Genomic DNA, 25,981 nt, shown 5'->3' on the forward strand with positions numbered 1-25,981 from the left:
GACAACTGTAGTCAAAATTTAAAAAAAAAAAATAAGCTTTTTTTTATGAGAAGGAATAGCTATTTCACTTTGTCTTCACTAAAAAAAATAGATCACTAATTGTTCATATCAGAATCACAGTTGTCAAGGCGTTGCCTAGGCGTCCAGGCACCTTGGTCACCTTGGATGCCTTGGTCGCCCACACGGGTGCAGGCACCTTGATCGCCTTACATTTACGCCCCCTTCAACACCTTGGGTTGCTTAGACGCTTTGACAAATATGGCAAGAATTTCATCAGATCGGTTGAGCCCTCAAACTTAAGATATTCCCTTTTTTTAGGCGGAAATGGTAGGCAACAAGAAAGTGTGGCTTTCTCCAACTCATAATGTCAATATCAAAGTTTTGAAAAAGATGACTCTAAATAAATTGAAATCTTAAGTATTGGCCATTGTGACTTAATTTTCAACATTTGCACCAAAACTCAACTAGAGGAAACTTCCTGAAGGAATCAGGAAGTTATAAAAACAAGTTTCGAAATAAATATCCAACATATAAAAATTTGAAAAATTGGCTGTCCTTGCAATACTTTTGGCATAAGTCTAAGCCATAATGGAACTGATGTAAGGTTACTCACCTAAGTAAACAACCCCAGATAATAAATAAACTCCAAACCATAATCAGATCTAAGTTACAGATCAAGAACCCAAGTAGAACCACTCAAATCTGGAAAATAGGGCTGAACTGAGAACAATTTGATAACTCACAAAATAAAGGTCTAAAGGACTAACACACCAGGTCGAGTGAAGCCTGAAAATAGGTCAATAAATCCTCCAAATATGGCCCACAACAGGCCTGTACAACTGCAGTAACACAGCAGCAGATCTGACCCAGAACTAGGTTTTCTGGGGTTTTGGAAGAAAACTTGCAGCTGGCAAATGGCAGCCAGATGGGGCTGAAAAGCAGGTCGAAGGACCCTCTGTAGGTGATCTATAAACCCACAAAAGGGTTTTGGATTTGGACTTACAGTTGGAGAGATCTGGCCAGAATCGATCAGCACTCAAAACCCTGACAGAAAGCTGACTTTGATCCCTGTTCTTGGCTGATCTTCAAGCTGATGTAATTGATGGTCTTCAGGTCTTCAATCAACTTGAAACTAACTCTCAATCACTCTCTCACAAAGTTAGAACAAAGAGAAACACAATAGATGTGGGTGGGATGGACTTTCTCAGTCCTGGGTCTCTCACCCACAGCTATCTCAGCTGTTGAACAATTCTCTCCAAGAATCAAAGTGCAAGCAATGCTCATTCATTCATGAAGCGTAAATTGTGTTACAGAAGCACCCTTGATATATTAAAGGGTAGAGATTCAAAACATAGTAAGAAACTAAAAAAGGGAACAAACTGAATTTAGAAACTAATTGACCTAGACATAAAACTACTAAAAACTAATAACTTGCTCACTTACGACATTAATAAAGGACAATACTAGGCTCTTCTAGAAGACTTGTTCTTCACTCAAAACTGTTATTGACCAATCAAACTACAAGAAGACAAAAATACAGCAACAAGAGAGATCGCAGGAGAGAAAAAGGAGCTTCTGGAAGCTGTTGCTAAGCTGGATCAAAGGCTTCTGTAGAGGGCTTCTAGAAGTCATTAAATAAGACAAATAACTATAGAATAATAATGCCTACTAAGCTGGTTCGATGTCCTACTGTAGAGAACTGTTGAGAACCAGAACTGGACAAAATTGAGCCAGCTTAATCAGCTTAATGCTAGGTTGATTGGGCTAGTTTCTTCCTTCTTCTATAATGCAGGCCAGCATGTGTATCTACGTCAGGAACTTTATTATAATTTGGGTAATCAGACATGTTTCTTACTTTCTTTGTCTACAAATTAGGCTGCAAGAAAATGACAGACTTTAAACTTTTAAGTTCTTGAATCTAACGCCATTCTAGATAAGTTTCTACATCAAACCTAGAAGCATATGGTCCTTTTATAGTTGTCAAGGCATCGCCTAGGCGTCCAAGTGCCTTGGTAGCCTTGTTGGTGTCACCTTGCATCTAGGCCCCTACCAACACCTTGGGTCACCTAGACACCGTGACAACTATGGGTCCATAAATAAGTTGGGATAAGCTCTAGCCATACCACAAGTTTACAGAAAGGTATTATGAAAACTAGGGACCATTTTGTCAAAAAAATCTGGGGAAATGTGTGTAATGAAGACAGGACTTAAGTTTGGAATGACTTATGTAGTTATGTGGTGTACAAGGCAACCTTTTCGTTCAACATTATAGTGGACAAATCATCCATTGTAGAAGATTACATGATGGAAAAAGGATCAACAAGATCTTGGCCTTCCACTCCTACAGGAAACCTTAACAAGTGGGAAATTTATCCAATTTACCAATCTTTTGGAGTTTCTCAGAAAGAGCTATAACTGCTGTAGGTACTGGAGATGGATGATCATGGAGGTGGGAAAGGTTTGGGTCTTTATACTTGGTTCTCAGGTTGCTACCCTTGATGGCCAGGAGGGATCAAGATTCGCATATAGCTGAGTGTGAGTGAAGGGCAGCCCCTCCTTGGTGCAGTTCTTCCTGCAGAGAGCAGCATTGGGAATTTTTACCATTGACAATTTAATCTGCAAAGTATCCTCCATGAGTGGCAATTGTATCATTGACCCTAATAGGTTTTTCACCAAAGTGCATCCATTTTGGTCTTAAAGATGTGCATTAGTTTAGACATCTCCTACTCCACTGCCCTTCTCTTTTGAAGTTTGAACTTATTCTCTTATGAGTTTCAGGACACTCAACGCAGACAAACTTGTTAAGATTGACGTGGGTATTGTAAAGATCAATACTTCAGCATTAGAGGCAGGTAATTATGATAATCGGTCATAGGCCAGTGAATTGGATTAAATTGTGGTTATATAAAAGTTCAATTGCTGGTTGTTGCAAAAAACATACTAAACTGCAAATAAGATCTAGTTTTTCGGAGAGATATTTGCATGCCAAGTAATCTTCCACTTTACATATTTTGACGTTCATAATTCAAGCTTCGGTGACCAAGGTGATTTATGAACATAACCATGATCCATGAAATCAAAAATTTTCAAATTACGAAAAGAGACAAAAGAAGAAAAGATTTTGAGAGATCTCCCGCTAAAAAGAAAATTTCTACAGAAAAATTTCGCAAAATCCGATTTTGAGTTCGAAATCTACAAAATCCCCTTCGAAAGGATCACCGGCTCGAATGAGATTTAGAACAAATCATTCAGAGTAGAAACAGAGAAAGTACTTACAGTCACGGAACACTATGTTGTCGCCCCTTAGAGAAAGAACAAAGAACTGCGAGATCATGCCGACTTCTCTGTGTGACGAGAACAGGAAAAACTCAAGTTCCAGATCCCTCCGGTCTGATCGTCGCTCCAGAGAGGAAGATTACTAGTCATCAACTCGTTCCTTCTGGCACATACACCAAAAGGGTCGTCAAACGGTCGGTTTCGGTCCGATTTTGTTGGTCTGAATTAGGTGTGTCAAATGGTCGGTTTGGTCCGGTTTTGATCGGACTGAATTGGTTTCAGTTTAAAAATGAAGGAGACCAAAACCAAACCATTAAAGGAACTTTGGTTTTTGATCAATTTTGGTTTTGGTTTTGACAGGCTGGTTTCGATTTTACAATATCAGCTACTACTAGTTTAGATTGATTTGTTTTATTAAATTAAACTGAAATCTTATATTCATAACTTGTAATAAGGAAATATTCGGTAAAAACACTTTAAATCATCTTCTCCAAGTCAAACATATAAATAATAGGAAATTGATTTAATGTGTTCATATTATAAATTATATGTGAAAGATAACTAATGCTAAAATTAATAGATAAATAGAGTTTGTAATAAAATCATTGTTTATCATTGTAAGGAAAAAGATAACTAATATGGAAACCAATGGATAACTAATTACTAAAAATATAATTAATATTGAAATTACAAAATTAACTCTACAATCAAAATCATTCATTTAACTATCCAATTAATTTTGTATAATACACAAGTAGATCAATGGAAGCATTGTTGTAATTTACAAATCAATTTATCTATTCATAATCTCATATTCATTGGTTTGTAACAAATCCCCCTTGCAACAAAAAAAAAAAAATCTCAGTAATATTAAAATCAATGGATAATCTATTAATATATCCATAATCTCATAATCAATGATTTTTTTTATCGGTTTCACTTGGTTCGGTTTCGATTTGGTTATCGGTCGGTGCAATGCAGTCCGATTTTCAACCGGTCCCATCATACCTCACTCTAAAACTGGCCCAATAAGGTTTGGTTTGGTCGTTTGGGTTTTTTCAATTAGTTTTAGTCAATCTTATCGGTTCGGCTTAGGTCTTGATACCCCTAGTTTTAATTGATTTTTTTGGTTTTTTCATGTATTAGACCAAATTGAACCCGACTCTTATCAATCCATGATCAAAATTTTCCTAATTCGAGATAGCATTCTCTTGCCCTATATATACTGGGAAAATATTTTTAGTGGGGGAGTGTGGTCCTTCGCCCAGACACATGGGGGCCCAAAATGACTAGTCCGCCCATGAAAGGGAAAATCACACTATTGTGGATGTTTTCTCGTACGCTCTCATTGGTCCTTGCACATACGTAGGAACTGTACTCCTCCATAGGAAATACTTCCTCATATATATGTGGGAGAATGTTCTTAATAGATAGTATACCTCTTGCACCAACATGGCGGCCAAAAGGAGCGCTAGTAGAAGTATCAACTAAGGTGAGAATTTCAGCTTTCATGAGGGGTGGGCATGGTCATCCCCCCCCCCCCACTATGTCTAAGCATAGGGGCCACACTACCTTTTAGGTTTCTTCTTTTTCCGATATATATATATAAGTATGCTACCCAATAGTGTTGCGTACGCCCAGATACATGGGAAGACGAACCAAGCAATGAAAAGATGCACATACTTGACTCCCCTTCCCCATGTGTTCGGGTGTATGCGATACTATTGAGAAGCGTTCTTTTTCCCATTATAATATTAGAGGCTCACAAGGTCCTCATGCGAAGATGAGTCCACAGCACCGACTGTTAGTGGAGCCTTCAAGATTCTATTCAGCTTCATAGAGTTTGCCCACATTATTATATATACATATATATCCAATAAAAAGTGCAGGAGAACCATGTCCGCTTGCATGACCACTACGCACAGTGCATAGGCCAATAGTGTTCTCTTTCCCTATATAGGAAGAATGATGCTACCCGATAGCATGTACATGTGCCAAGACACAACGGATATGAAAAAGACCGTGTTGAAGATGCCCGTGTCTGCCCTCCCATTGGCCACAGGGGGCTAGTGTGTATATGTGCTATTGAGTACCTTCAGTTAGACTAGACTAACCCAGAGAAGAATGTGCCCAAGAGGGCACCACTAGATGTTGTAGATAAACCGACTAAAGAAGTGAAATATTTCATAGATAACCGCACCATGCGCTAGCCCATACACCAATTACACAAGCTAAACACTACTTAGTCAGGCAGAAGGGCCAACCTAAGAGCAAGACAAGTTAAGAACGAGCTGAGACAATATTACGATTTGAAGATAGGGGGAGGCCAAGAGGGTTTCCTAAAAGGCAAAGTGGCACATGTACCAACATAGGGGCCAATGGAAACGCATGTGGAAGCATCAACAGGTATGCAATTTCAACATTTCATGAATGGCAAGATGGTCATTTTACCACCTTTGTGTCTGGGTGTGAGAACCATGCCACATTTCAAGCTTCTTTTTCCATAAAGACATGACAAAATGACTGCCCCACCTCACATTAAAGGTGAAAATCTCACCCATGTTGATGCTTCTGCATGCCATGCCACTAGCTCTCACACTGGTGCAAAGGATAAATTGCCTTTCAAGGGATAAGCACACTGCCCATACGCAGTAAGCTAGCAAGGACATCAATGGAGACATGGGATCGGGTATGATGGGAAAGGGGAAGGGGAGTAATTTCAAAGGGGAAAAGGGAGAGATAGACATGGTTGACACTACTTTATGGTACATCAATGGTGTGCCTAGACATTTCCATGTATATGGGGAAATTAACACTCCTTGATCATGTGGCCCCTATGCCAACATTATAGATATACATATATATATATATATATCAAATAAAAAAAGTGCAGGAGAACCATGTCCACTTGCATGACCGCTACGCACAGTGCATAGGCTAATAGGAGGTCATCGGAGGCATCTAGGTATATGAATCATGGTTTTTTCACACCCACCTATGTCTGGGTATAAGACACGCAAAACATGTAGTGTTCTCTTTTCCTATATAGGAAGAATGATGTTACTCAATAGCATGTACATGTGCCAAGACACAATGGATGTAAAAAAGACCGTGCTAAAGATGCCCGTGCTTGACCACCCATTGGCCACAGGAAGCTAGTGTGTACATGCTATTGAGTACTTTTAGTTAGACTAAACCAACCCAGAGAAAAATGTGCCCAAGAGGGCACCACCAGATGTTGCAGATGAACCTACTAAAGAAGTGGAGTATATTATAGATGACCACACCATGCACTAGCCCATACACCAATTGCACAAGTTGAACACTACTTAGTCAAGTAGAAGGGCCACCCTAAGAGCGAGACAAGTTGAGAACGGTTGAGACAATATTAAGATTCGAAGATATGGGGAGGCGTAGAGGGTTTCCTAAAAGGCAAAATAACACATGCACCAATATAAAGGCCAATGGGAACGCATGTGAAAGCATCAACAGATATGCAATTTCAACCTTTCATGAATGGCAAGATTGTCATTTTACCCTCTTTTGTGTCTGGGTGCGAGAACCACACCACGTTTCAAGCTTCTTTTTCTATAAAGACAAGACAAAATGACTGCCCCACCTCACATTAAAGGTGAAAATCTCACTCATGTTGATGCTTCTACATGCCATCCCATTGGCCCTCACACTGATGCAAATGATACATCGCCTTTCAAGGGATAAGCACACCGCCCATACGCAGCAAGCTAGCAAAGGCATCAATGGAGATGTGGGATTGAGTATGATGCAAGAGGGGAAGGGGAGTAATTTCAAAGGAGGAAAGAGAGAGATAGACATGGTTGACACTACCTTATGGTACATTGGTGGTGTGCCTAGACATTTCCATGTATATGGGGGAACGAACACTCCTTGATCATGTGGCCCTTGTGCCAACGAGGGCGTGGGGGCTAATGAGGGGGTGCACAAGGGCATCAATAGGGGGTGAGTTGTATTGGGTTCCATAGGGATGGGGAGAGCATCATTTTCCTCCATTCATTCATTATCCTATATATATATATATATATATATATATAGGACAAGAGAACACTACCCAATATTGCACATACACACCAACACTCACAACCAATGGGAGGGTACGTGCGAGCATATTCAACACGGTGTTTTGCACTCGATGTGTCTTGGCGCAAGTACACACTATTAGGTAGAATGGAGTGTGGCCCTTTGTCCAAACACATGGGGGCAAAATGACCAACCCCCCCCCCCCCCATGAAATGAAAAATGACATTTTTATGGATACTTTCTTGTGCTCTTTCATTAGACTTTACACACTCCCCCACAAGAAACACTTCCCATATATATATATATATATATATATATTTCTCACCCCACCAATAATTATCTCAACTTCAAGAAGAAGGTTTGGATGTGATGTAACAATTTCTTTATTGGAAACCCATTCACGAGGTATTTGTACCTCATCTTAAACATTTTTTCTTGCATAGTTTTATGCTACAAGTTAACATGAAACATTAATGTGTGGTTCTTTTGAGGAGAGTAACAATTTGAAGTGAAAGAGTATTTAAATCTCTATAATAAATTCTACAAGTTACATCTATATTTAGATAATCGGATTTCATTTTAAGTTTTTATGAGACTAGTTGTAGTATCTAAGATATGAGGATCTTGAAAGTCTACAAGAAATAAGAGAATAACTAAAGTAAATTATATATCCCTCCCACACTAGAATAGCATCAATAAAAATGTTAGAACAAATCATGCAGAGGTGAAAGAAATAATAGAATTTGGAGAAAATTCCCTCCTCATAAAACACTTTATCTTAAAAGTTCTAGTTTCAACTTAAAATTATTAGGTATTAAAATTCAATAGAGGACTAAATTTGTTCAAGGTGATCATGATAAAATTATATTACTATCTAATTAAATGTCTCTAGTGGAACACGTCTCCTTCCAAACAAACATGAGTTGATTACTATACTTTTAGAATCCCAAATCTTTTCGAAATTTGATATAAAGTCAAGATTTTTCCAAATTCAATTTACTGAAAATGATCGATATAATATTGTCTTTAATGTCCTGGACGACCATTATGAGTGGAATGTCACCATGCCTTTTGATTTGAAAATGGTCTTATTAAATCATGCAAATACAAACTCCTACTCTTCTATTAGTGAAAACCCATCATGCGCTGCTCCCTCTCACACTTTTAATGGTACACATTTTTTTCTTCTAATAAGGGTAAAATTATTATCATTTTACATATAAACTTCAAATATGTGAATGACAATGACACCTTTTAATATATATATATATATATATATATTTCATAAATGATGACATCTTTTGATAATGATATGTCATTTTCAAATTATTTTTGAAAACCCTTTTATTTATTTCACTTAATGACTTTTGAGAATAAGGCAAAGGACAATCAAAACGTGTCAAGTTATTTCCAATGTATTTTCTTCTTGTATTGCTTCCATTAGGAACAATCATATTGTTGTTTCTTGGGACCTCCCCTTTTCTATGCTTAGAACTCCCTCACTTTCTTTAGGATTGATCATTTGTTTTGTTTTCCTCTCCTCCACCGCCACCTCTATTTAGGGTCTTTTTATGTGTTTTCTTTCCTTTGATGATGAAATATTTGTTCGTCAAAAAAAAAAAAAAAGTTGTTAAGTTCTAAATACACCTATGGAATGATTGGAATGACACATCTTTTAAATGTCTTGTCTTATTCCCAAAACTTCTTCATGATAGGGGTATAAAAGGGTTTTCAATAATAAATTGAAATTGAAATATTATTATGTCATCATCAAAGGTGTCATTGCTTACAAATTAAAAAAAAAAAAATCAAAAGGTATCATTATCATATACATTTTTTTAGTACACATGTAAAATGATACTATTACCCTCATAAAAAAATATATATGCAATACTAAAAAGGTAAAAAAGTAAGATAACAAATAATTTGAAATCTTAAGAGGTGTCAATAAGAAAATCCCTTTATTAAAAATAACGATTTTATAGTACACTTTAATAAGAAAGTTGTAATTTTATACTGGGACATCGTTGTGAAACACAAAAGTGCCCCCTAAGTAGTCATTTCCCTAAACAAAAGTGGCATCTCATTAACCTATTAGACATGCCCTATGTATGTGATCTCCCCCTTGACACCCAATCTATCTATCTCAAAAAGAGAGATAGTTCTTTTGATTGCAAGGGACACTGGGGAAGGGAAGTGAAATTTGATTAAAAAAAAAAACTTTTGTGTCACGATGATATAATCCACTTAAAACTTTTACCACATATGATTATAGCAATACATATTATTCCAAATCAACATATAACATTTAATTTGTTAAGATCCAAACGGTTCAAAACATATCCCTCAAGAGATTCTTACATGGGATGTCTGACCAAAGAACCCCAACCCATCTGATAATTATACACTTATTATGTAATTTTATTTTTCCTTTCAAATCCAAAGAATTTGGTTAAATAAAATAAAATCTTATAATTGGTTACAAAATAAGATAAAATTTAATAACCAGATTTTGGATGATTTGGAGTTAGTTTCACAATAATTTATTAATAATTATATTATTAAATAATTTTATTTTCCTTTTCAAATCCACAGAATTTGATTGCAAAATAAAAGAAAATCTAATAATCAGATTTGGGATGAATTGGACTTAGTTTCACAATCATGTTTTCTAATGATTAAAAAAATTTATTCTCTCTTTTTTAAACCAATTACATCTCCCTTCTTGTTTTCCTAAAGGTCAGCAAAGTATATATTAATACTAAAAAAAAAAAAAAATTGGTACAAGAATAGCTTCCCTAGTCAGCATACACAAAAAGCTAAAGTTAAGAAATATTTCAACCTTCGATATGATCATCAGCACTGAAGACATCCTGAAAGCTCAAAAAACAACAGTTAGTGCTTAAGGGAATCTATGATGTGGTCAATTTTGACCATCCCATCCTATGTCATCCACAATATGACCTAAGAATCATTCCAAAGAATTAAAGCTGTCTTGGTTAAAGAATCAACAACAATATTAACTTTCATGAAACATAGAAATTCTCTATGAAATAATATTCAACAAATGGATATAGCATATCGCCATATCCATTGTTGCTGAAAATATCATGGAACCTATTATACTTCCCTATACTTCCCTTAATACTTCTTTTTTTTTTTTTTGGACGAGGGGGGGTTAAATCCCTTCCCTTATACTTGCAACCTAAGCGAGCATAAGCATTAGCCCTCCAAATCAGATGTGCCACCTTCATGGTAACTTAATATATATGCATATACATCCACATAATTCACATAACCAAGTCGACTTCAATGATAAATCTTGTGTAACAAAAATTGATAATCCTTGAATACCAGCTCCGAATTCTAGCTACACTAATCAAAATTCAGTTACCCATCTAGAGAATCCCTTCATAGAATTGTCATCTAAACCCTCCCAAATGAATAAATTAGAAAATGATCTTCAAATATCTGGAGCTTCTAAAACACAAATACTATTAAAGAATAGTTTAGATAAAATCTATTGATAATAATGATTAAACAAAAAGACAAAAACTATATAATCCTCCTATTCTTGATACAACATTATATATATTCACACTATATATTTTGACATATCAAACCAGATTTGACATATTTTTTTCTTTCAAACTTTAATTATGTTTAATTCTTCTTTAAAATTCACACACCCTGATCAGTCAAAACCAAGGTAAATCAGGACAAAAGCATTTGAATAAAAGAACTAGATCATGGTTTGAAGCAAGCAACCAGGCAACTAAACTGCCTCACATATTGAACAATCTTTTTGTGTGGACCATGTTCTCTAGTTTTTGCTACAGCAGAATATCTGATCCATGAAATACATTACAATGGCTAAAAGAATGGAGATAAAAACTCAATTCGATCCATGATAAGCATAAGTGAATCTCAATTCAATCTTAACATCACTTTGACAAACACAATGACAGAACATTGTAGTATAAGTCTGCCCAAATAATAAATTATAAACAAGGTATTAAAGTCGAAAATCATAACCGATACATGTTCTGCACTAGAGAAAAAATTATACAAATACTATGGGCACTTTTATGATATGCCATTTTGCCAACTCCAATCCCTTTCTGCAACCGGTTAGGAAAAGTAAAGCTAAGCATCATTAAGAAAAAAAAAATAAATAAATAAAAAAAACAAAACAAAACAAAACAAAACGAAAAAACAAACTTAACTTGATTCACATAAGTTGCACAAAGCTCAAGCATTGAACAATAAAGCATGCTGCTATGACATTAGTAATGGTCCAATTTCAAAGGGAAGACAAGGATATTGCTGGCTTGATTCTTCTTCAGTAATTCTTAAAAATTGGATTAAAAAAACTTCCAACTCTCTTGAAGAAAACAAGTAAGCATTGGCTGCTTTTCAGCATCTCTGCCTCTAGCAAAAGCATCAAAGGAATCCCTTGCTGCTGCACTCTGAACGGCTAATTTTTGGGGAAAAATGAAAAGAAATCTGAGAAAGATTCTTGGACTAGCTAACTTGGAACCAGAAATGGCATGTATGGAAATCTTTCAATCTCATGAGAGTACTATTTCAGCACAAGGTGATGCTTTTCGAAGAAAGAAAAATTTTTGAATTGACTTTAGCTGTGTCTTCTGTAACTGTTTCAGTGTTTTCTTGTCCCCTTTGTTCTTATACTTCTCATACCTTGCTGTCAAATCAGCATTAGAAATAACCATCTTCTCCAAAACTTCTGAATTCTTGAGCAAAAATTGTAGAAATTCTATTTCATTGCCTCGCCCCTCAAAGCCCTTGATCTCAACTTTCTTCAGATGAAGTAAAAATTTTAAAGGCATTGTCAGTTCTTCCCAGACTTTAGGTTCTTTGAGAACTGATTTATCTAAAATGTATGAAGCATCCGTTTCTTCCTGCAGAGAAACATGAGAAAAAAAAATAATAAATAAATAATAAATCATAGAATCTAGATGAAAACTATAAAATCAACATTTGATCCTGGGCTGCAGGATTCAAAATCATGTAAATTCAGAATCGATATTTGGTACGCAACGGCTCAACAAGGTCTATAGATAGAGTCTCCAAATTAGGCGCAGAGCTCAACAAGGTAGAAAGACACCAAAGTTCAAGACCTAATACCCACATCTTCATGTTTAAATGCTTTAGATTGTTTAAATCGTTAAGCATCAGGCCATCGTCACCAACCTTTATAGTTGAAACAAAATTATGTCAACAAATCATACGAAAACTTTCCAAAACTGGGAAGATGGTGAGTATATTTCATTAAAATAAAAGGTAATACAAATCATATACTCAGATCCTGTCTGTTTATGAAAATAAAATAAAATACAATGTCATAAAAAACAACCAAAGCAAAAGAGGAAAATGATGCTTAGAAAAATGGATGTCAACGTGGGGCAATTGAGTTCAGATAAATCAGAATAGTAAATATTTACTGACGAAAAGAATGGAAATAGAAAGTGCACACAGTAAATATTTCCAGAGATAGGTTGATGTAGATAAGTCACTTGGGCTTATTTTATTGCAAATAAGCCTTGGGTTGTCTTATGTACGTGTTGGGCATTTGATCCCATGGGTTTTCTTTGAAATGGGCCTAAAATATGTGTAGAAGGTAGGAAAACGGGATTTAAGTCATTAGTTTAATTAATTGTTATTTAATTCAATAAAGGCCCATTAGGACATTAGTTGGTTGTAAAGTCCTATATGGACTATTAGTTAGTTAGTCCTACTACATGTTGGAGTCATAAGTCCTAGTCCTATTTTGAATTCCTAGTTGTAGTAGGAGTGTCTAGTCCTCTTTGGAAACTAGCTCGTAGTCTTAGTATGATTGTAAACTTCCCCTCTATAAATAGAGAGGCATATGTACCATTATAGGACATATTTGAATGAAAGAAAGTTTGCATTTATGAAAGAAAGTTTGCAATTAAATGCTTAGAGCAGCTGAGATAGTTGTGGGTGAGAAGCCCAGGCTGAGATAGCCACTTCCTTTATTCTCTTTCATCCTTTTCAATCCCCCATTTGCTTTATTCTTCTTTTTTATTTTATTTGCTGTAACATTCAAGAGGTATAGTTCAGATTCTGATAAAAGTCTCCACAACCAGAACCGATCAGCAATCCTAGTGGGAATAGGAGAGAGATTGATCTCCTCTCTCTCTCTCTTCTGTACTCTGTTCAGCCAGGACTTCAATCAGGGTATTCCAGGCCTCATAAGGGTCCCATGATCCTTACCTAGTCACTGTTGGAAGCATTCAGCTGCTGTTCTTGAAGGTTCTTCTCAGTTTTCTCTCCTAGGTCAGAAAATCAAGAAAGCTTGTAACTTCACAACCAGCTGTCAGAATCCTCTCAACTTTGAGGGTTTTTGTACCCTCCCTAGGGACTATCTACACCCAAGAGTGCAACTCAATCGGACTCCTACAGCCCTGGCCGCACCTCTCTCTCTCCAGCTTTATAACAGGTCTTTCTCTCTCCTATCAGGTTGGATTTTGGACTGGTTTTGCTCCTATATGAGTATTGTATCATTGGGGGTTTATTTAAAGGTATTATTTCTTTGTTTCTTGCTCCTATTTGTATTGTTTGGGGTTATAAATTGTTGGGGTAGTTTCTTGTAATCTACTCATGCATTATAGGTTTACTTCTTCCCTATGATAGGGTTTGGTTTCCTCTATTAAGGGCCTCCTTCCTTTCAAAGGGTTTAGTCTCCAGCAAGGAGATGAGCATCTTCTATGAAGGCTCCAATCCATTGGATGATCGCTGATCTCTGCTACCTGGTTCATCCTAACGGTGTCTTTCTGCTTCTTGTTGCAGCAACTTCCAGTTATGCTTGTTCTTGTTTCTAGTCCTGATTAATCAGACTGAACATGCTTCTGCTTGTGTTAAAGCCTTCTCCTAAGGATCTGTTGCTAGATTTCCTTCCTTTCTTGCGTGCAGATAATAGGTTTTTTTTTTTTCCGAGCACTTAGTTAGGATTTGGACTTCTCTGTCTCTGTTTGGATTTTCCTGAGAGTTTGTGCTCGATTAGTTTTCCTTGGGGTTTCTTTTGTTATCTAAAGATTTTGTCGAGCTTTTGCTTGTCAAACGAAGGTTTTTCCAGCGTTCTCGTGGTTTTAGAAGTTTCTTTTCATCTTCGATTTTGTTTTTAGGGTTTCGTCTCTGTTTGTCTCTGCGAAGGGTTTGCTTATGGGTTCCTTTTAGGTTTTTCTTACGCTTTTGCTTCTGGTTTTAGCATAGAGTTTTGTTTTGGTCTTTTGTTTTCCTAACCTTGTGCGCAGTTGCTTGGTTGGGTGATCTGGGTGCAGTTTGGGCTCATGGACGATAATCCCTCTATTGATGCCCCTCTATCTCCTCTGTTTGTGACAGATCCAGACTCCATGATGGAGGATCTCAACTTAGAAGGCATGGATCTCGAAGTTGAAAAGAAAGGGTCCAGCATGAGCAAGATCAATTGGGCTTTCGTTCTGGTGGAAAGCTTCTTACTCATAAGAAGATCTCAGCTTCCACTATCTCTAAGGCTCTGGTTAAGGCCTGGCGTCTCCACTGGGAACTTAAAGTATGGCAAATCGGCTGGTCCCTCTTCGTTGTTCAACTAGAAAACCAAAATGAAGGTGTTATGGCCCTAACCTGAGGGTTATGGTTAGTCAAGCAGTGCCTCTTTGGGCCTCTGCCATGGTCTATAGAGACCCAACCTCATTATCTTCAGCTTGATAAAATTAATAATTGGATTTATGTCTATGATCTGCCTCTATCTACATACGGAGGTGATTGCTCATCAAATTACCAGAAAAATTTGGGATATTCCATCCAATGAGACTTCCTATCTACTTCAATCAACCCTTGCCATTAGGGTTTCTATTCAAATTGATGAGATTGAGCCGTTTTGGACAAGATTTTCTCTGGATTAAATTTGTATTTTTGCAAAACATTCCTTTTTCTCTTTCTTTTGTGGTGTCATTGGGCATGATCAGTGAGATTCGTGTACCAAGAAGGCATTTGATCGGGGTTTCAAACCTCCTTCAACAAGTTTCACCAGAGTTGTGTTCTTTTTGCTTTGAAACCTTTTTCAGTGACTGGCTTTGGCTGGGGAGTTCAGTAATGAAACTGGCGGCAAACATTCAGATGCTCTTTGCCACAAAAGCCATTTTAATTGTCCACGAACAACAATTGTCTTCCTTTGGTAATGACAGCTGAAGCGAACAGGGTTACAATGAACTCTCGGTGGTTTGGTCTGATCTCTTCTCCATCCTTAGCCAAAGTTTTTCTGATGATTACCAGCAAGGGCTGCCCATTATGAGTCTTTCGGTCTCTTTCTAGTGATCTCCGGAGAAACCTGCAACCAAACTCAATGGAACCCTCTTGATCACCAACTCAGGAGATCTGCAGCTCATGTGATGCCAAGTCAATGCTTCCGCCAAGTCAATCCAAGCAATAGATAATGGACCGACCCACTCATTGCAACCTATAACTAGTGATAACAGGCCTATGCCACCTTCTAGCCCTGCTCATGCCAAGCCTAGTGGTTTGAATTCGGAAATGGGTCTGAATTGCTGTGTCTAATGGGATTCTTAGTATTAACTCCAGTGGTCGAACTTGGAGGTTGGGTCTGTTGGCCTACAGTTCTAGTGGTCTTCTTAACCCTGAGCCCAGGGTTGAACCTGGAGGTGGATATGTTGGCCCCTAGTTCTATCGGGCCTTCTAAACTTAAGCCCAATGGGTCCTCAAAGGACCTGGACCTAACTTATCGTGTTACCTATGTGATGTAGATGGATCAAGACACCCAAAGAACCAGCCCAGATCTGGCTTATTCTGGGCCAGCTTTGCAGCCAGATTTCCAGCCCTCTTGTGGCCATCGAATCAGTCCCTATGCAGATCCGATCAACCCCAGCGGGAGCCTCCAGAAGCTCCCCTGTTTGGCACCATCGATCCAGCTGTCCAGTACTCCAAGTTCCAATTCTGTTTCCATTCTTGGATACCTCCACAGCAAGGCACTCTCCTCCATCAAACAGCATATTTTATCGGCCAAGTTTTGTCCCACGAAGATCTTCTAGAAGCCCCATACAGCTGTCCACAACTTTGGGGAGAAAGAAGCTTCAAGAGTGGAGTCCAAGCAACCATCAAACTACAGCATATAGAAGATTTAATTCCAGCTTCAGTTTCCTAATTTAAAATTCAGCTATGTAAACCCATAAGAGGCATCCATTGATTGCAAGGAGGGAAGTTTGGTAAATAAAATTTAAGAATTACTCATGGCTGAAAGGGTGAGATGCCTAAGTTTTGAAAGGTGAGATGCCTAAGCCTTAAGGGGTTAGATACCCATTCCGTAACTCTTCTCCCCCTTTCTCAACCCCCCCCCCAACCCATCGATTCTCTTTTCTTTTCTTTGTTTTCTTCTTTGTTCCCTACTGCTGTGAGAGACTGTGATTTGAGTGTTCTGATCATACTTGAAGTCCAGAAGCAAGGTAGAAGTTTAGACTGAAGATCAGCCCCAAGAGCCAAAATCAATCCAGGTTGTCAGGATTTTGGAGCTAAAGTCGATATTGGCTAGATCTCCCTATCCAAGCAGGCTTTTGCTCAAGCCCTTTTAGGGTATTGTTGAGGCCCCCTGATGCGGATCCGGGTTCCAAAAGTCGGAATCGGATCGCTTAGGGCCCACTTAAACACTCAATAAAACAAAGGCAACACCCAATAACAATTGTATTGAAATAAAGCTTCACTAAATGGCAGAATTGTAATTAAGCTGAAGTTTCCAATGAAGGTGGCAGTTTTGTAAATAAATAGAATTTTAGAAGGGAGTGGCAGACTTGTAATTAGATGGAACTAAAGGCCAAGCTACAATATGCTAGTAAAAGGGTAATTTAGGAACCAGGGAGAAAATAGGACAAGAGATAATAAGGAAATAAAATTGAGGGTAGTACGGTCAAACCAGGGTTTTAAAAGACCTAAACAGCAGCCCACGATTTTCAGTCTTCTTCTCCTTGTCGTGAGAACCAGAAACCAGTGGAACTTGAAGAATCAAGTTCAGCAAACAGAAATCAAGCCTCAACAGTTCTGAAATTCCAGATTTAATGTCGCCGAAGCCTGCCGGATCAATCCCAACCAGTACAGTTCAAAGATTCAAGCATATACTTGGAATATAAAGTCTGAATCTTGGAACCAGCGATAGTTGCAGGTATGATCTGCAACTGACTTGAACTCTTGTGATTACTGGGTTCTTTGGAGAGCAATGGACAAGGGTATGGATCGCAGGCAGGAGCTTCTCCTTCGGCCAGAACTGTAATGCAAATAAAACTCTGTCGGAGGAGTTCCAGCAAACCCTCTTTTGTTTTCTGAAATCACCCCGGCAGAGAAGAGGAACAAAGCCCAGTGATGAGGTCGTGAACAGAGAATAGAGGGTAGGAAAGAGAAAACCAGCAAGAAGAAGGAGAAGATAAGAAGGGAAAAAGAAAATAAGAGGAGAGAAAAATCAGAAACGAGAGAGATGGGGGTCACGGCAGTCCATATTCAGCCAAGCAAAACATTCAATTTTTTTCAAAAACTTCAATTCTGTCTCTTACTAGTGAATTACATGGCTTATAAAAGAAAACTCAAAGTATCAAAATGGTAACTAATTTAAAATGGAAACTAATATAAAATTAGAAGCTAACTAATACAAAAAGAAAATGTTTCTAAATCCAAAGAGAATCAAATCAAAAGATTTTTTTTTTTTCTCCTATGTCCATCGTGCAACTGCATCACCCCCAAGGGCCACCTTCATCCCCAGTTTGAAGACCATCTGAGGTCTGATCAGCCAGCAGCAGGGTTCTCCCTCCCTGCTGGTCGAAACCCTGTTTCATCTAGGGTTGTCTCAGTTGTTGAAGCACTATTGCAGCCCAGTTGAAGGATCCTCTCGAAGGATATTCAGGTCTATGTCTATCTTAGACCATATTTTGACCAGGTGTGGAATTTCTAAGTCCCTCTAATCTGTGTTGTTACAATCCAGATACCTGTAAACAAACCAGAGAAAAGAGAAAAGAAGAGAAAAGAGAGAGAAGACCGAAAGACTCCCAAAAGAAAGAGTAACCTGCGATCCGTCTAGAATGGATAGTTCGCAGGTTAGGTTCTGTTTTATATATTAAAACACAAAATAAAAAAATATATATATGAAAATACAAAAATACCCCCACAACTGTACGGTAGAACCGTAACACAATAACCAGAACCGATAGGACAGAAAAGCCCCCATCGGTCTGGGAATTAGCGCTAAACCCCTATCGGGATTAGCGCTAAACTCAACATGTGTGTTCTATTTCAGCCTTATTCTGGACCATGTGTCGCTCTATGTTGGTTCCTTGTTCTATGATCAGATCTGTATTGACTGTGGAGTTGTAATAACTGGGGTTGTTTTGCTTAAGGTGAATCAACCTTACATCACCATGTGTCTAATTCTTCTCAACTGAACCTAGATCCTCTTACCCTTGACCCTTCTCTGGCCCATCTCTACTTTACAACCCTTCAGCGCAAGTTATGTTGGATCTGAGGCTATGGCCTTGACGCCATCTTCAGAGTTTGTGTTTATCAAGTTAGGCCTAGAGGCTACTATGCCTGGTCTATCTTTGGCCTCCTCTGTGGTTAGAGAAGAACTCTCTTCTATTTCTATATCCCTTATGAGTTCTATTCCTCTTAAACGAAAGGTTATTGAAGTGTAAGTCCCTGTCTTGGGGACTTTAAAAGACTCTGTATATCATTTTTTTTTTTTTTTGGTTCTTTTACTTCTACTCAGTCAGCTCTACTTGAATAAAAACTAAAGCAAAACGTCAGCATCTCCACTTTTCTGAACCGGACTCTTCTGATTCTGCATCAAGAGATTCTGAGGGTCTCGATGGCTATGGCCACCCCAACAGCCATGAACCTTATCTGTTAGAACTATCAGGGGCATGGTCAGCCCTTGACATTCCAATACTTGGGTAGAGACTGCTCCACTATACGACCCTGTATGGTATTTAATATCAAAACCAAGAAAATCCAGAGTTAGAAGGCTAAGACAAAGCACAAGTTAGGCTTCTCTAATTCCTTTATTCTTGACCCTCAAGGTACTTCAGTAGCACTTGCTTTATTATGGGTTTACTCTACTTCAATAACAGTGCGACCTAGTGGTCGCGAGTAAGATTGCACCATTGCAACCTATTGGTCATGGGTTTGGGTCAGGAAATAACCTCTCCATAAAGCCGGGATAAGGCTGCATACATTATGACCCTACCCAGACCCTGTAGTGGTGGGAGCCTCATGCACTGGGTACTCCTTTTGCTTTTTTCTTCTAGCAAAATAATTGATTTCTCTCTCTCAGAAGTCAGAATCTTTTCTGTCAACCTATATGGCTTATATTTATATATGGTGAGCCGAAGCTCAATCTCTGGCATGAGATGGCACAGCTTGGTCGCTCAATTTCAGGGCCATAGTTGTGTCTTGGGATTTTAACGAAATTCTCAGCAGTGAGGAGAAGTTTGGAGGGTGACAAAAGAGTTTGACTTCAATCCTTAATTTCTCTAATGCGTTAAATGAATGTGGACTAATGGAATTTAATTTTAAAGGGCTAAGGTTCTTGTGGTCTAATATAGGCCAAGGAACTGAACTCACAATGGCCAGTACTGACAAGGTTTTCAGCAAAGGGGAGTTCTTTTGTCTCCATGACCAAGTTGTGGTGCATCACCATGTAATGGTGGGTTCTGACACTCGCCTTCGGCCATTCACCTTATTTCTTGGCACAAGGAAAACCCTGCTAGGTTGAGTTTCAAGGCCAAATGCTTGGGTCACCCTAGCTTCCTTGGGTTGTTGGCCAGTCCTGGCAGCCATCTTCTTCTGGTTCTGCTTCTTATCATTGCTCTCTAGAATAAAACAGTTATGCGTAGAAGCTTAAAGGGTGGAGCTGAGCAAACATTTAAGAACAACAGCATGGAAATTGCCAGACTTGCAGAAGAATTGGAAATCTTCAGATTAATCCATCTGAAGCCTCTCTGCAAGAGACAAAATTGGAGCTTCATCGTAAGCTAGAGGATCAGATGGCACAAAAAGAGAAATACTGGACCCAAGGCTCACATGTGCAATGGTTGAAGGAGGGTGATAAGAACAGCAGTTTCTTCCACACCACTATTGCTAAGTGATGGCAATTTAACCATATTACTAGACTTAGAGCTGCTTTTGGGGAATGGATTACTGAGGAGCCAGGTTTGATTCAACATATCCTTAACTACTCTTCCACTTTATACTCAACTTCTTCTCTTGTTGGTTGTAAAGATTTGAGAATCAAACACAAAGATGAACAAATAAGAGAGACAAAGAGATTGGTGTAACTTAGGAGTCAAAACCGTGTGGTTGGCTCTTCCCTTTCATTCAATATATAGACTACCTATTACATAGTCATAACCCAAATAGGAAAGTAGAATGCAGAATCAAAATAGGAAACTAACTCTAACTTGGCTAACAACTATAGTAAAACCTAGTAGGAAACTAACAAAGATATATCAAATATAATCCCACGGTATGGAGGGCTATGGTCCCCAACCGATACATGCTCTCATATACTCTAGTACTCCCCCTCAAGCTGGAGTTTACATAGCAACAGAAAACTCCAGCTTGGATCCAACAAGAATTCCAACGAGCACAGAAAGAACTCCAATTAACTATCATAAAGCCATCAGCAACTCCAAAAGCAACAAAAGTCCTTCCCAAAGAAGGCACTCCAATACCAACGAAAGTCCTTCCAAAGAAGGCATTCCAACAACGAAAGACCTTCCCAAAGAAGGTGCTCCAACAAAAAATTGTAGCTCCCATAGCTACAACAAAAGCACTCACTTGCCTCAAACAAAGATCTCCCAAACAGGCATCTCATAGAAAGTTCCACATATAAATAGGCAACATCAGGTCGCTGAGGACCAAAAAACATCAGGTCGCTAAATATACGATCTTTAAAAGATACAATAGTTACTGAGGACACACACGAGCATAACGTCTTCAAACGAAATAATCTTGAGCAAACATAATCTTGAACAGACAATCAAACAAATCGAGCAAATAATTTGAATCTCCTCCTCACGTGTAGCAGTACGTAAAGACAAATATTTTTCAACAACCACCACCACAAAGAATCTCATAATCAAGAGCATCACAAAAAAGGAATTTCCAATCTCCCCCCGATGGTAGTAAATGTGAACAAATAACTCCAATTACCACACATACAAGTACCAATTTTCCAAAAAAGTGTAAACTCCAAATTGAGGTGATCCTGGGCTCACCAAAACAATAATTTGGCACAAATTTATGCCCGATGGCAATTTTGTAATTACTTCATACAATCCCCAATTGATGCGGAACACCAGGTCAAAATACCAAATTGGGTTCGGTATAAACCCACTTCAAACAATAGAATCCAATCAATCCAAAGTTGAGAGTAATTTTGTAATTTATCCATCAATCCCGAGTTTAAACCCCATCACTCCCAATAAATTGAAATTGCAAAAGGGAATTGCAATTAGTAATAAAAGGGAACTTTAATTAAAATCACAATCCAAGGCCCAACGCTATACTAGGAAGTGACCAAAATATAATGGCAACTAGTAATAAAGAAGAGAAGTGAAGGGAAATGATATGGAAAGTCAAATAAGTAAACAAATAAGGGCTAAAAGAGGGTAACGTGAGTTGTTGTCCAGCTGCTCATATATGAGAAGGAAAATAAGGACAAGGGAGGATAAGGAAAGTAGTGAGGGAAGAAAGGAGAAACTTAAACAAATAGAAACCAACAAGGAATAGGACAACTCATGAAACATAAATAATGAAGGAAACAAGAGGCAAAAGAGGAAACTCAAACGAATAGGAAATGTTGTCTTCAACCTTACGACAAGAAGGAAATAAGAAGAGGTTTTCTTCTTCCTTCGTAAAACCTGAACAGCGACAACGACAAAGAATACTCGCAATCAAAGGGAAACCCCTAAAACCAGAGGCAGAAATCTCATAGAGACAGGCAAAACTGCGAACCAGGAAATCCAAATCTGGTACAGATCCACAACAGATTCTCCTTGGCAACTATAGCAACTGAGATGCCATTACGCCCCATCAAATATCACAAATACTGAGAAGGACGATGCTGGATTCCCATGAATCCTCTGACAATCTAATGTTTCAGACATCTCTAACACCTTCGTACAGAAACCCCTTACAATGGAAACACAACACTCGATCAGCATGAAAGCGTCGACCAAACAGGAACTATTAGCAAAGAAGGTTGTCTTCAACCTTCCAACCAACAACCACGACTCTGGTTCAGATACGTTGGATCGATATGCAGCACCATATCACAACGAAGCAGCAAGTCGAAGGAGATACCAGAAAAATACCATTCGAAGAATCAGCAGCATTAAATCGAACCACAATCTGGGTTTCTACTATCGACAACCAAAAACAAACCCAGCACCAACAAACCAACCAACTACAAAAATCTTATGGGGCTAGAAAACTTTTACGACTAACATTAGACAAACACAAAACACTTCTACCCCTTTTTTTTTCTTTTTCTTCTTCTTCATGGTTCTGATACAGATTTGAGAACCAGAATCAAAGATGAAGAAATAAGAGAGACAAAGAGATTGATATAACTTGGAAGTCACAACTGTGTGGTTGGTTATTCCCCTTTCATTCAATATATAGACTACCTATTACATAGTCATAACCCAAATAGGAAAGTAGAATGCATAATCAAAATAGGAAACTAACTCTAACTTAGCTAATCTATCCTGAACCCAACAGGACACTAACAAAGATATATCAAATATAATCCCACAGTATGGACTATGGAGTGCTATGGTCACCCATAGCCCTCCAACCAATACATGCTCTCATATACTCTAACAGGTATTAATCGCTTTCTTGATTGTTTCTCCTAGTGTTATTGATAGCCAGAATATATCTTGTGTTTGCCATTTACTAATGCTTGGGAAATTTTTCCAGACTCATTGGTATATTGTTGGGCTTGATGTTATTAAGGTTGTTCAATGGTTTTTTAATACAAAGGTCATGCTTTAGGGATTCAATACGACTTCTATAATTCTAAATCCCAAACTGAAACATCCATGAAATAATTAGTGTCAATGTGTCAATATGGTACAGTTCAACACATGAAGACCCATCACTTAGGGGACGTTGCCATATCCTGGAGTCATAACATTTCCAGGAAACATGAATTGAATTCAATTAAATACAATATATCCAACATAAATATGCGAATAAGAAACATACCTGGATATACAACCAGCTAGTTAGTGTTAGAACATGGGCATGACTAAGACCATTGAATAGTTCGCATAACATGTGGAGTTCATGACTTGGAAACCCATAGTACTCATTTTGCTCGTCAATTTCAGCATCAATCAAATTCCTCAAGTTCTTCACAGAGACGTCTTTTATAATCCCCTTATACTTAAAGCTCTGAAGGCTTGGAATATTAACAGAGAAATGTTCAATGAATTTCTTTCCAATACTAAAACAGTTATTAACCACTATGCACTTCAGATGTGATTCAGGAGCTTCAAGGAGAAAAGAATCGGGAACAAAGCGACACTCTAGTAGCAGTTTTTCAAGGCATGGAGAACCAGATATCAGAGCATTAACTATGGAGTCGGATAATTTTACTGCAGCCAAAGTTACGGCTTGAAGAGAGACAAAGCTAGTGTTCTCCAAGAGTCTAAGCTTACAATATTTTATCCTTAAACTTTCATTGATCTGGATGGGAAACGACATGGAACTAAAGTGTACATTTCCTGCTCCATGTCTGCCAAAGCTAAAGTATTTCCAGTGAAACTCAAATCAACTGTGGTAGCATCAGTAGTCAACACAGTACGTACCCACGTCTCAGCACGAAAGAGAAAATGAGATATCTTCTAATATCAAACCGTAGCCAAAGCTCTGATAAATTCATATCTCCATGAAATTTAACAAACCTTTCAACAAAATCAGCAAAATTCTTCTGCTCCTGTAAAGTAACCTCACAGACATTTTCAACAAAATGCCTCTCGTCTAAGTCGATCACTGGAATAGAGGTCCATAAAAATTCCCATCTCTTGCTTACAAAGCTCGTCCTCATAGAATCTATGGTGGTAGGAAGAAAGTCCAGAATCTGGCACAAAATGGAATCCGGTAGCTCACTAATTAAGTCCACATCTTCACTGGTTCTTCGAAGCTTCATTTTTTCTCTACCACTATTATCTTCCATATCGTTCTTTTCGTCCTCGATTTGCTCCCTCAGTCTCCCCAGATTCGGGAATGGTTCTTTCCGCCGTGAACTGCCAAAGTGGTTAGTCTGCGACCCCCCTCATTTCCCCCTGCTAATTGTCTCTGATACGAGAGAAAATGTCAAAATCCACACGGCCACACACAGGACATTAGTTCACTTTGTCTTAGGGTTCTGCAAAGATGAACCTTGGATTTGAGAAGTTGAAGATGACTGTTAGGGTTGGAAAGACAAACCATAACCATAAAAATCTGTAAATACCCTTAGCGAAGAACAAATAAATGCAAGATCATGCTGACCTTTCTGTGTGACGAGAAAAGGCAAAACTTAATTCCCAGATTCCACTAGTCTGATAATCGTCTCGCTTATATCGTCACGGTGCTCATATGCTGGAGAAAAAGGGAGGATTATCGGTCATCAGCCTTTTTTATTTTTTATTTTTTTTGAGACAGAGACACCAAAGTGACATCAAACTGGGGTGTCAAGTGGTCGGGTCGGGTCGGGTCGGGTCGGGCTTAGTCGGGTAGGCTCGGCCAATTTCTAGGGCTGCACCATGAACGCCCGTTTAGCTAAACGGGCTTAGCTAGTGCGTGCATGGTACGGTTAATAATCGGGTCAATCGGTCTCGAGCTTTAATCGGGCTACCATAAATGGGCCTTAATTGGGCTTTAACCGGGCTATAAACCTATTTAATTTAAACGAGTTTTAAATGGGTCCTCCTTAAAATTGGTCTCTTAAATGTACTTAAAGAGGCGAATACCAATAAAATGAGACAAAAATGGGAATAACAAATAAAAATATCCTATAGTTAAAATGGATTAAGCCAAAGATCGGCAAAGTAACTAAGGTACTCGATCTTTAATCCACAAAACTCAAATCAATTAAACTATGTTTACATAACCTAAGTTTAGTAAGTTCAAAGCAATTAAACTATGCATAAAAAAAAATGAATGTTCATATAACAATTACCACCATCTCAATTGTACATATCACATAGCCTTGGCACTTAATACAAATAGTATTAAAAAAAAATTAAAAAAAATACAAGTAGTATAAAAGGGGTCGGACTTAAAGGAGTCGGTTCAAATCGGGCTTGTAAATGTGTCGGGCCAGTCGAGTGCCCGTCGGGCTATGTCGCTACATTGTGTACTACATGTTTATGAAGCCCGACACCTTTATTAATTGGGCCAATCTAGGTCAGGCCATAAACATGTCAGGCCCGTCGGGCCTATCAGTGTGGGCTTGGAATTGACACCCCTAGTCAAACAGTTCAGTCAGTTTGATTCGGTTCAGTTGGTCAGAATCTATTTGTTCGGGCTTTTCATGTACCGGACCAAATCAAAGCCTCCTAGCGTATTGTACATTCACCGG

At 38.3% G+C, this 25,981-nt stretch overlaps 2 protein-coding genes across 4 annotated transcripts in view; both read right to left on the reverse strand.

Moving 5' to 3' along the window:
- The window catches only part of LOC122078872 (AP-4 complex subunit mu-like), a 29,818-nt gene extending 26,381 nt beyond the window's left edge, over window positions 1–3,437 (reverse strand). The window contains exon 1 of one of the 2 annotated variants that reach the window (XM_042645055.1): window positions 3,277–3,437. In XM_042645055.1, coding sequence (XP_042500989.1) covers window positions 3,277–3,334 — 58 coding nt within the window. In that variant the 5' untranslated portion in view covers window positions 3,335–3,437. The remainder of the gene's footprint in view (window positions 1–3,276) is intronic. The other variant, XM_042645056.1, reaches the window with a different exon arrangement.
- Window positions 3,438–11,307: 7,870 nt separating this feature from the next.
- Window positions 11,308–24,989, reverse strand: LOC122078874. 2 transcript variants are annotated; one of them, XM_042645058.1, is made up of 2 exons: window positions 23,620–24,989; window positions 11,308–12,152 (listed from the first exon to the last, which is right to left on the reverse strand). In XM_042645058.1, exons 1-2 carry the CDS (start codon window positions 24,118–24,120, stop codon window positions 11,904–11,906), a joined length of 750 nt encoding a protein of 249 aa, XP_042500992.1. In that variant the 5' UTR covers window positions 24,121–24,989; the 3' UTR covers window positions 11,308–11,903. The 2 variants fall into 2 exon arrangements, with proteins under 2 accessions (XP_042500992.1, XP_042500991.1); XM_042645057.1 differs by having other exon boundaries at window positions 11,308–12,254.
- Between the last annotated feature and the right edge of the window lie 992 nt (window positions 24,990–25,981).

Source organism: Macadamia integrifolia, chromosome 5 (genome assembly GCF_013358625.1).
Source record: "Macadamia integrifolia cultivar HAES 741 chromosome 5, SCU_Mint_v3, whole genome shotgun sequence".
Taxonomy (NCBI): Eukaryota; Viridiplantae; Streptophyta; class Magnoliopsida; order Proteales; family Proteaceae; genus Macadamia; species Macadamia integrifolia.

Bases quoted from the DNA above. Each gene is read 5' to 3' on its own strand.
- LOC122078874 (XM_042645057.1), bottom strand. From the start codon at position 24,120: ATGTCGTTTCCCATCCAGATCAATGAAAGTTTAAGGATAAAATATTGT. The intron at 12,255-23,619 runs GTATGTTTCTTA...GTTTCTCTGCAG, and splicing joins CTAGCTGGTTGTATATCCAG to GAAGAAACGGATGCTTCATA.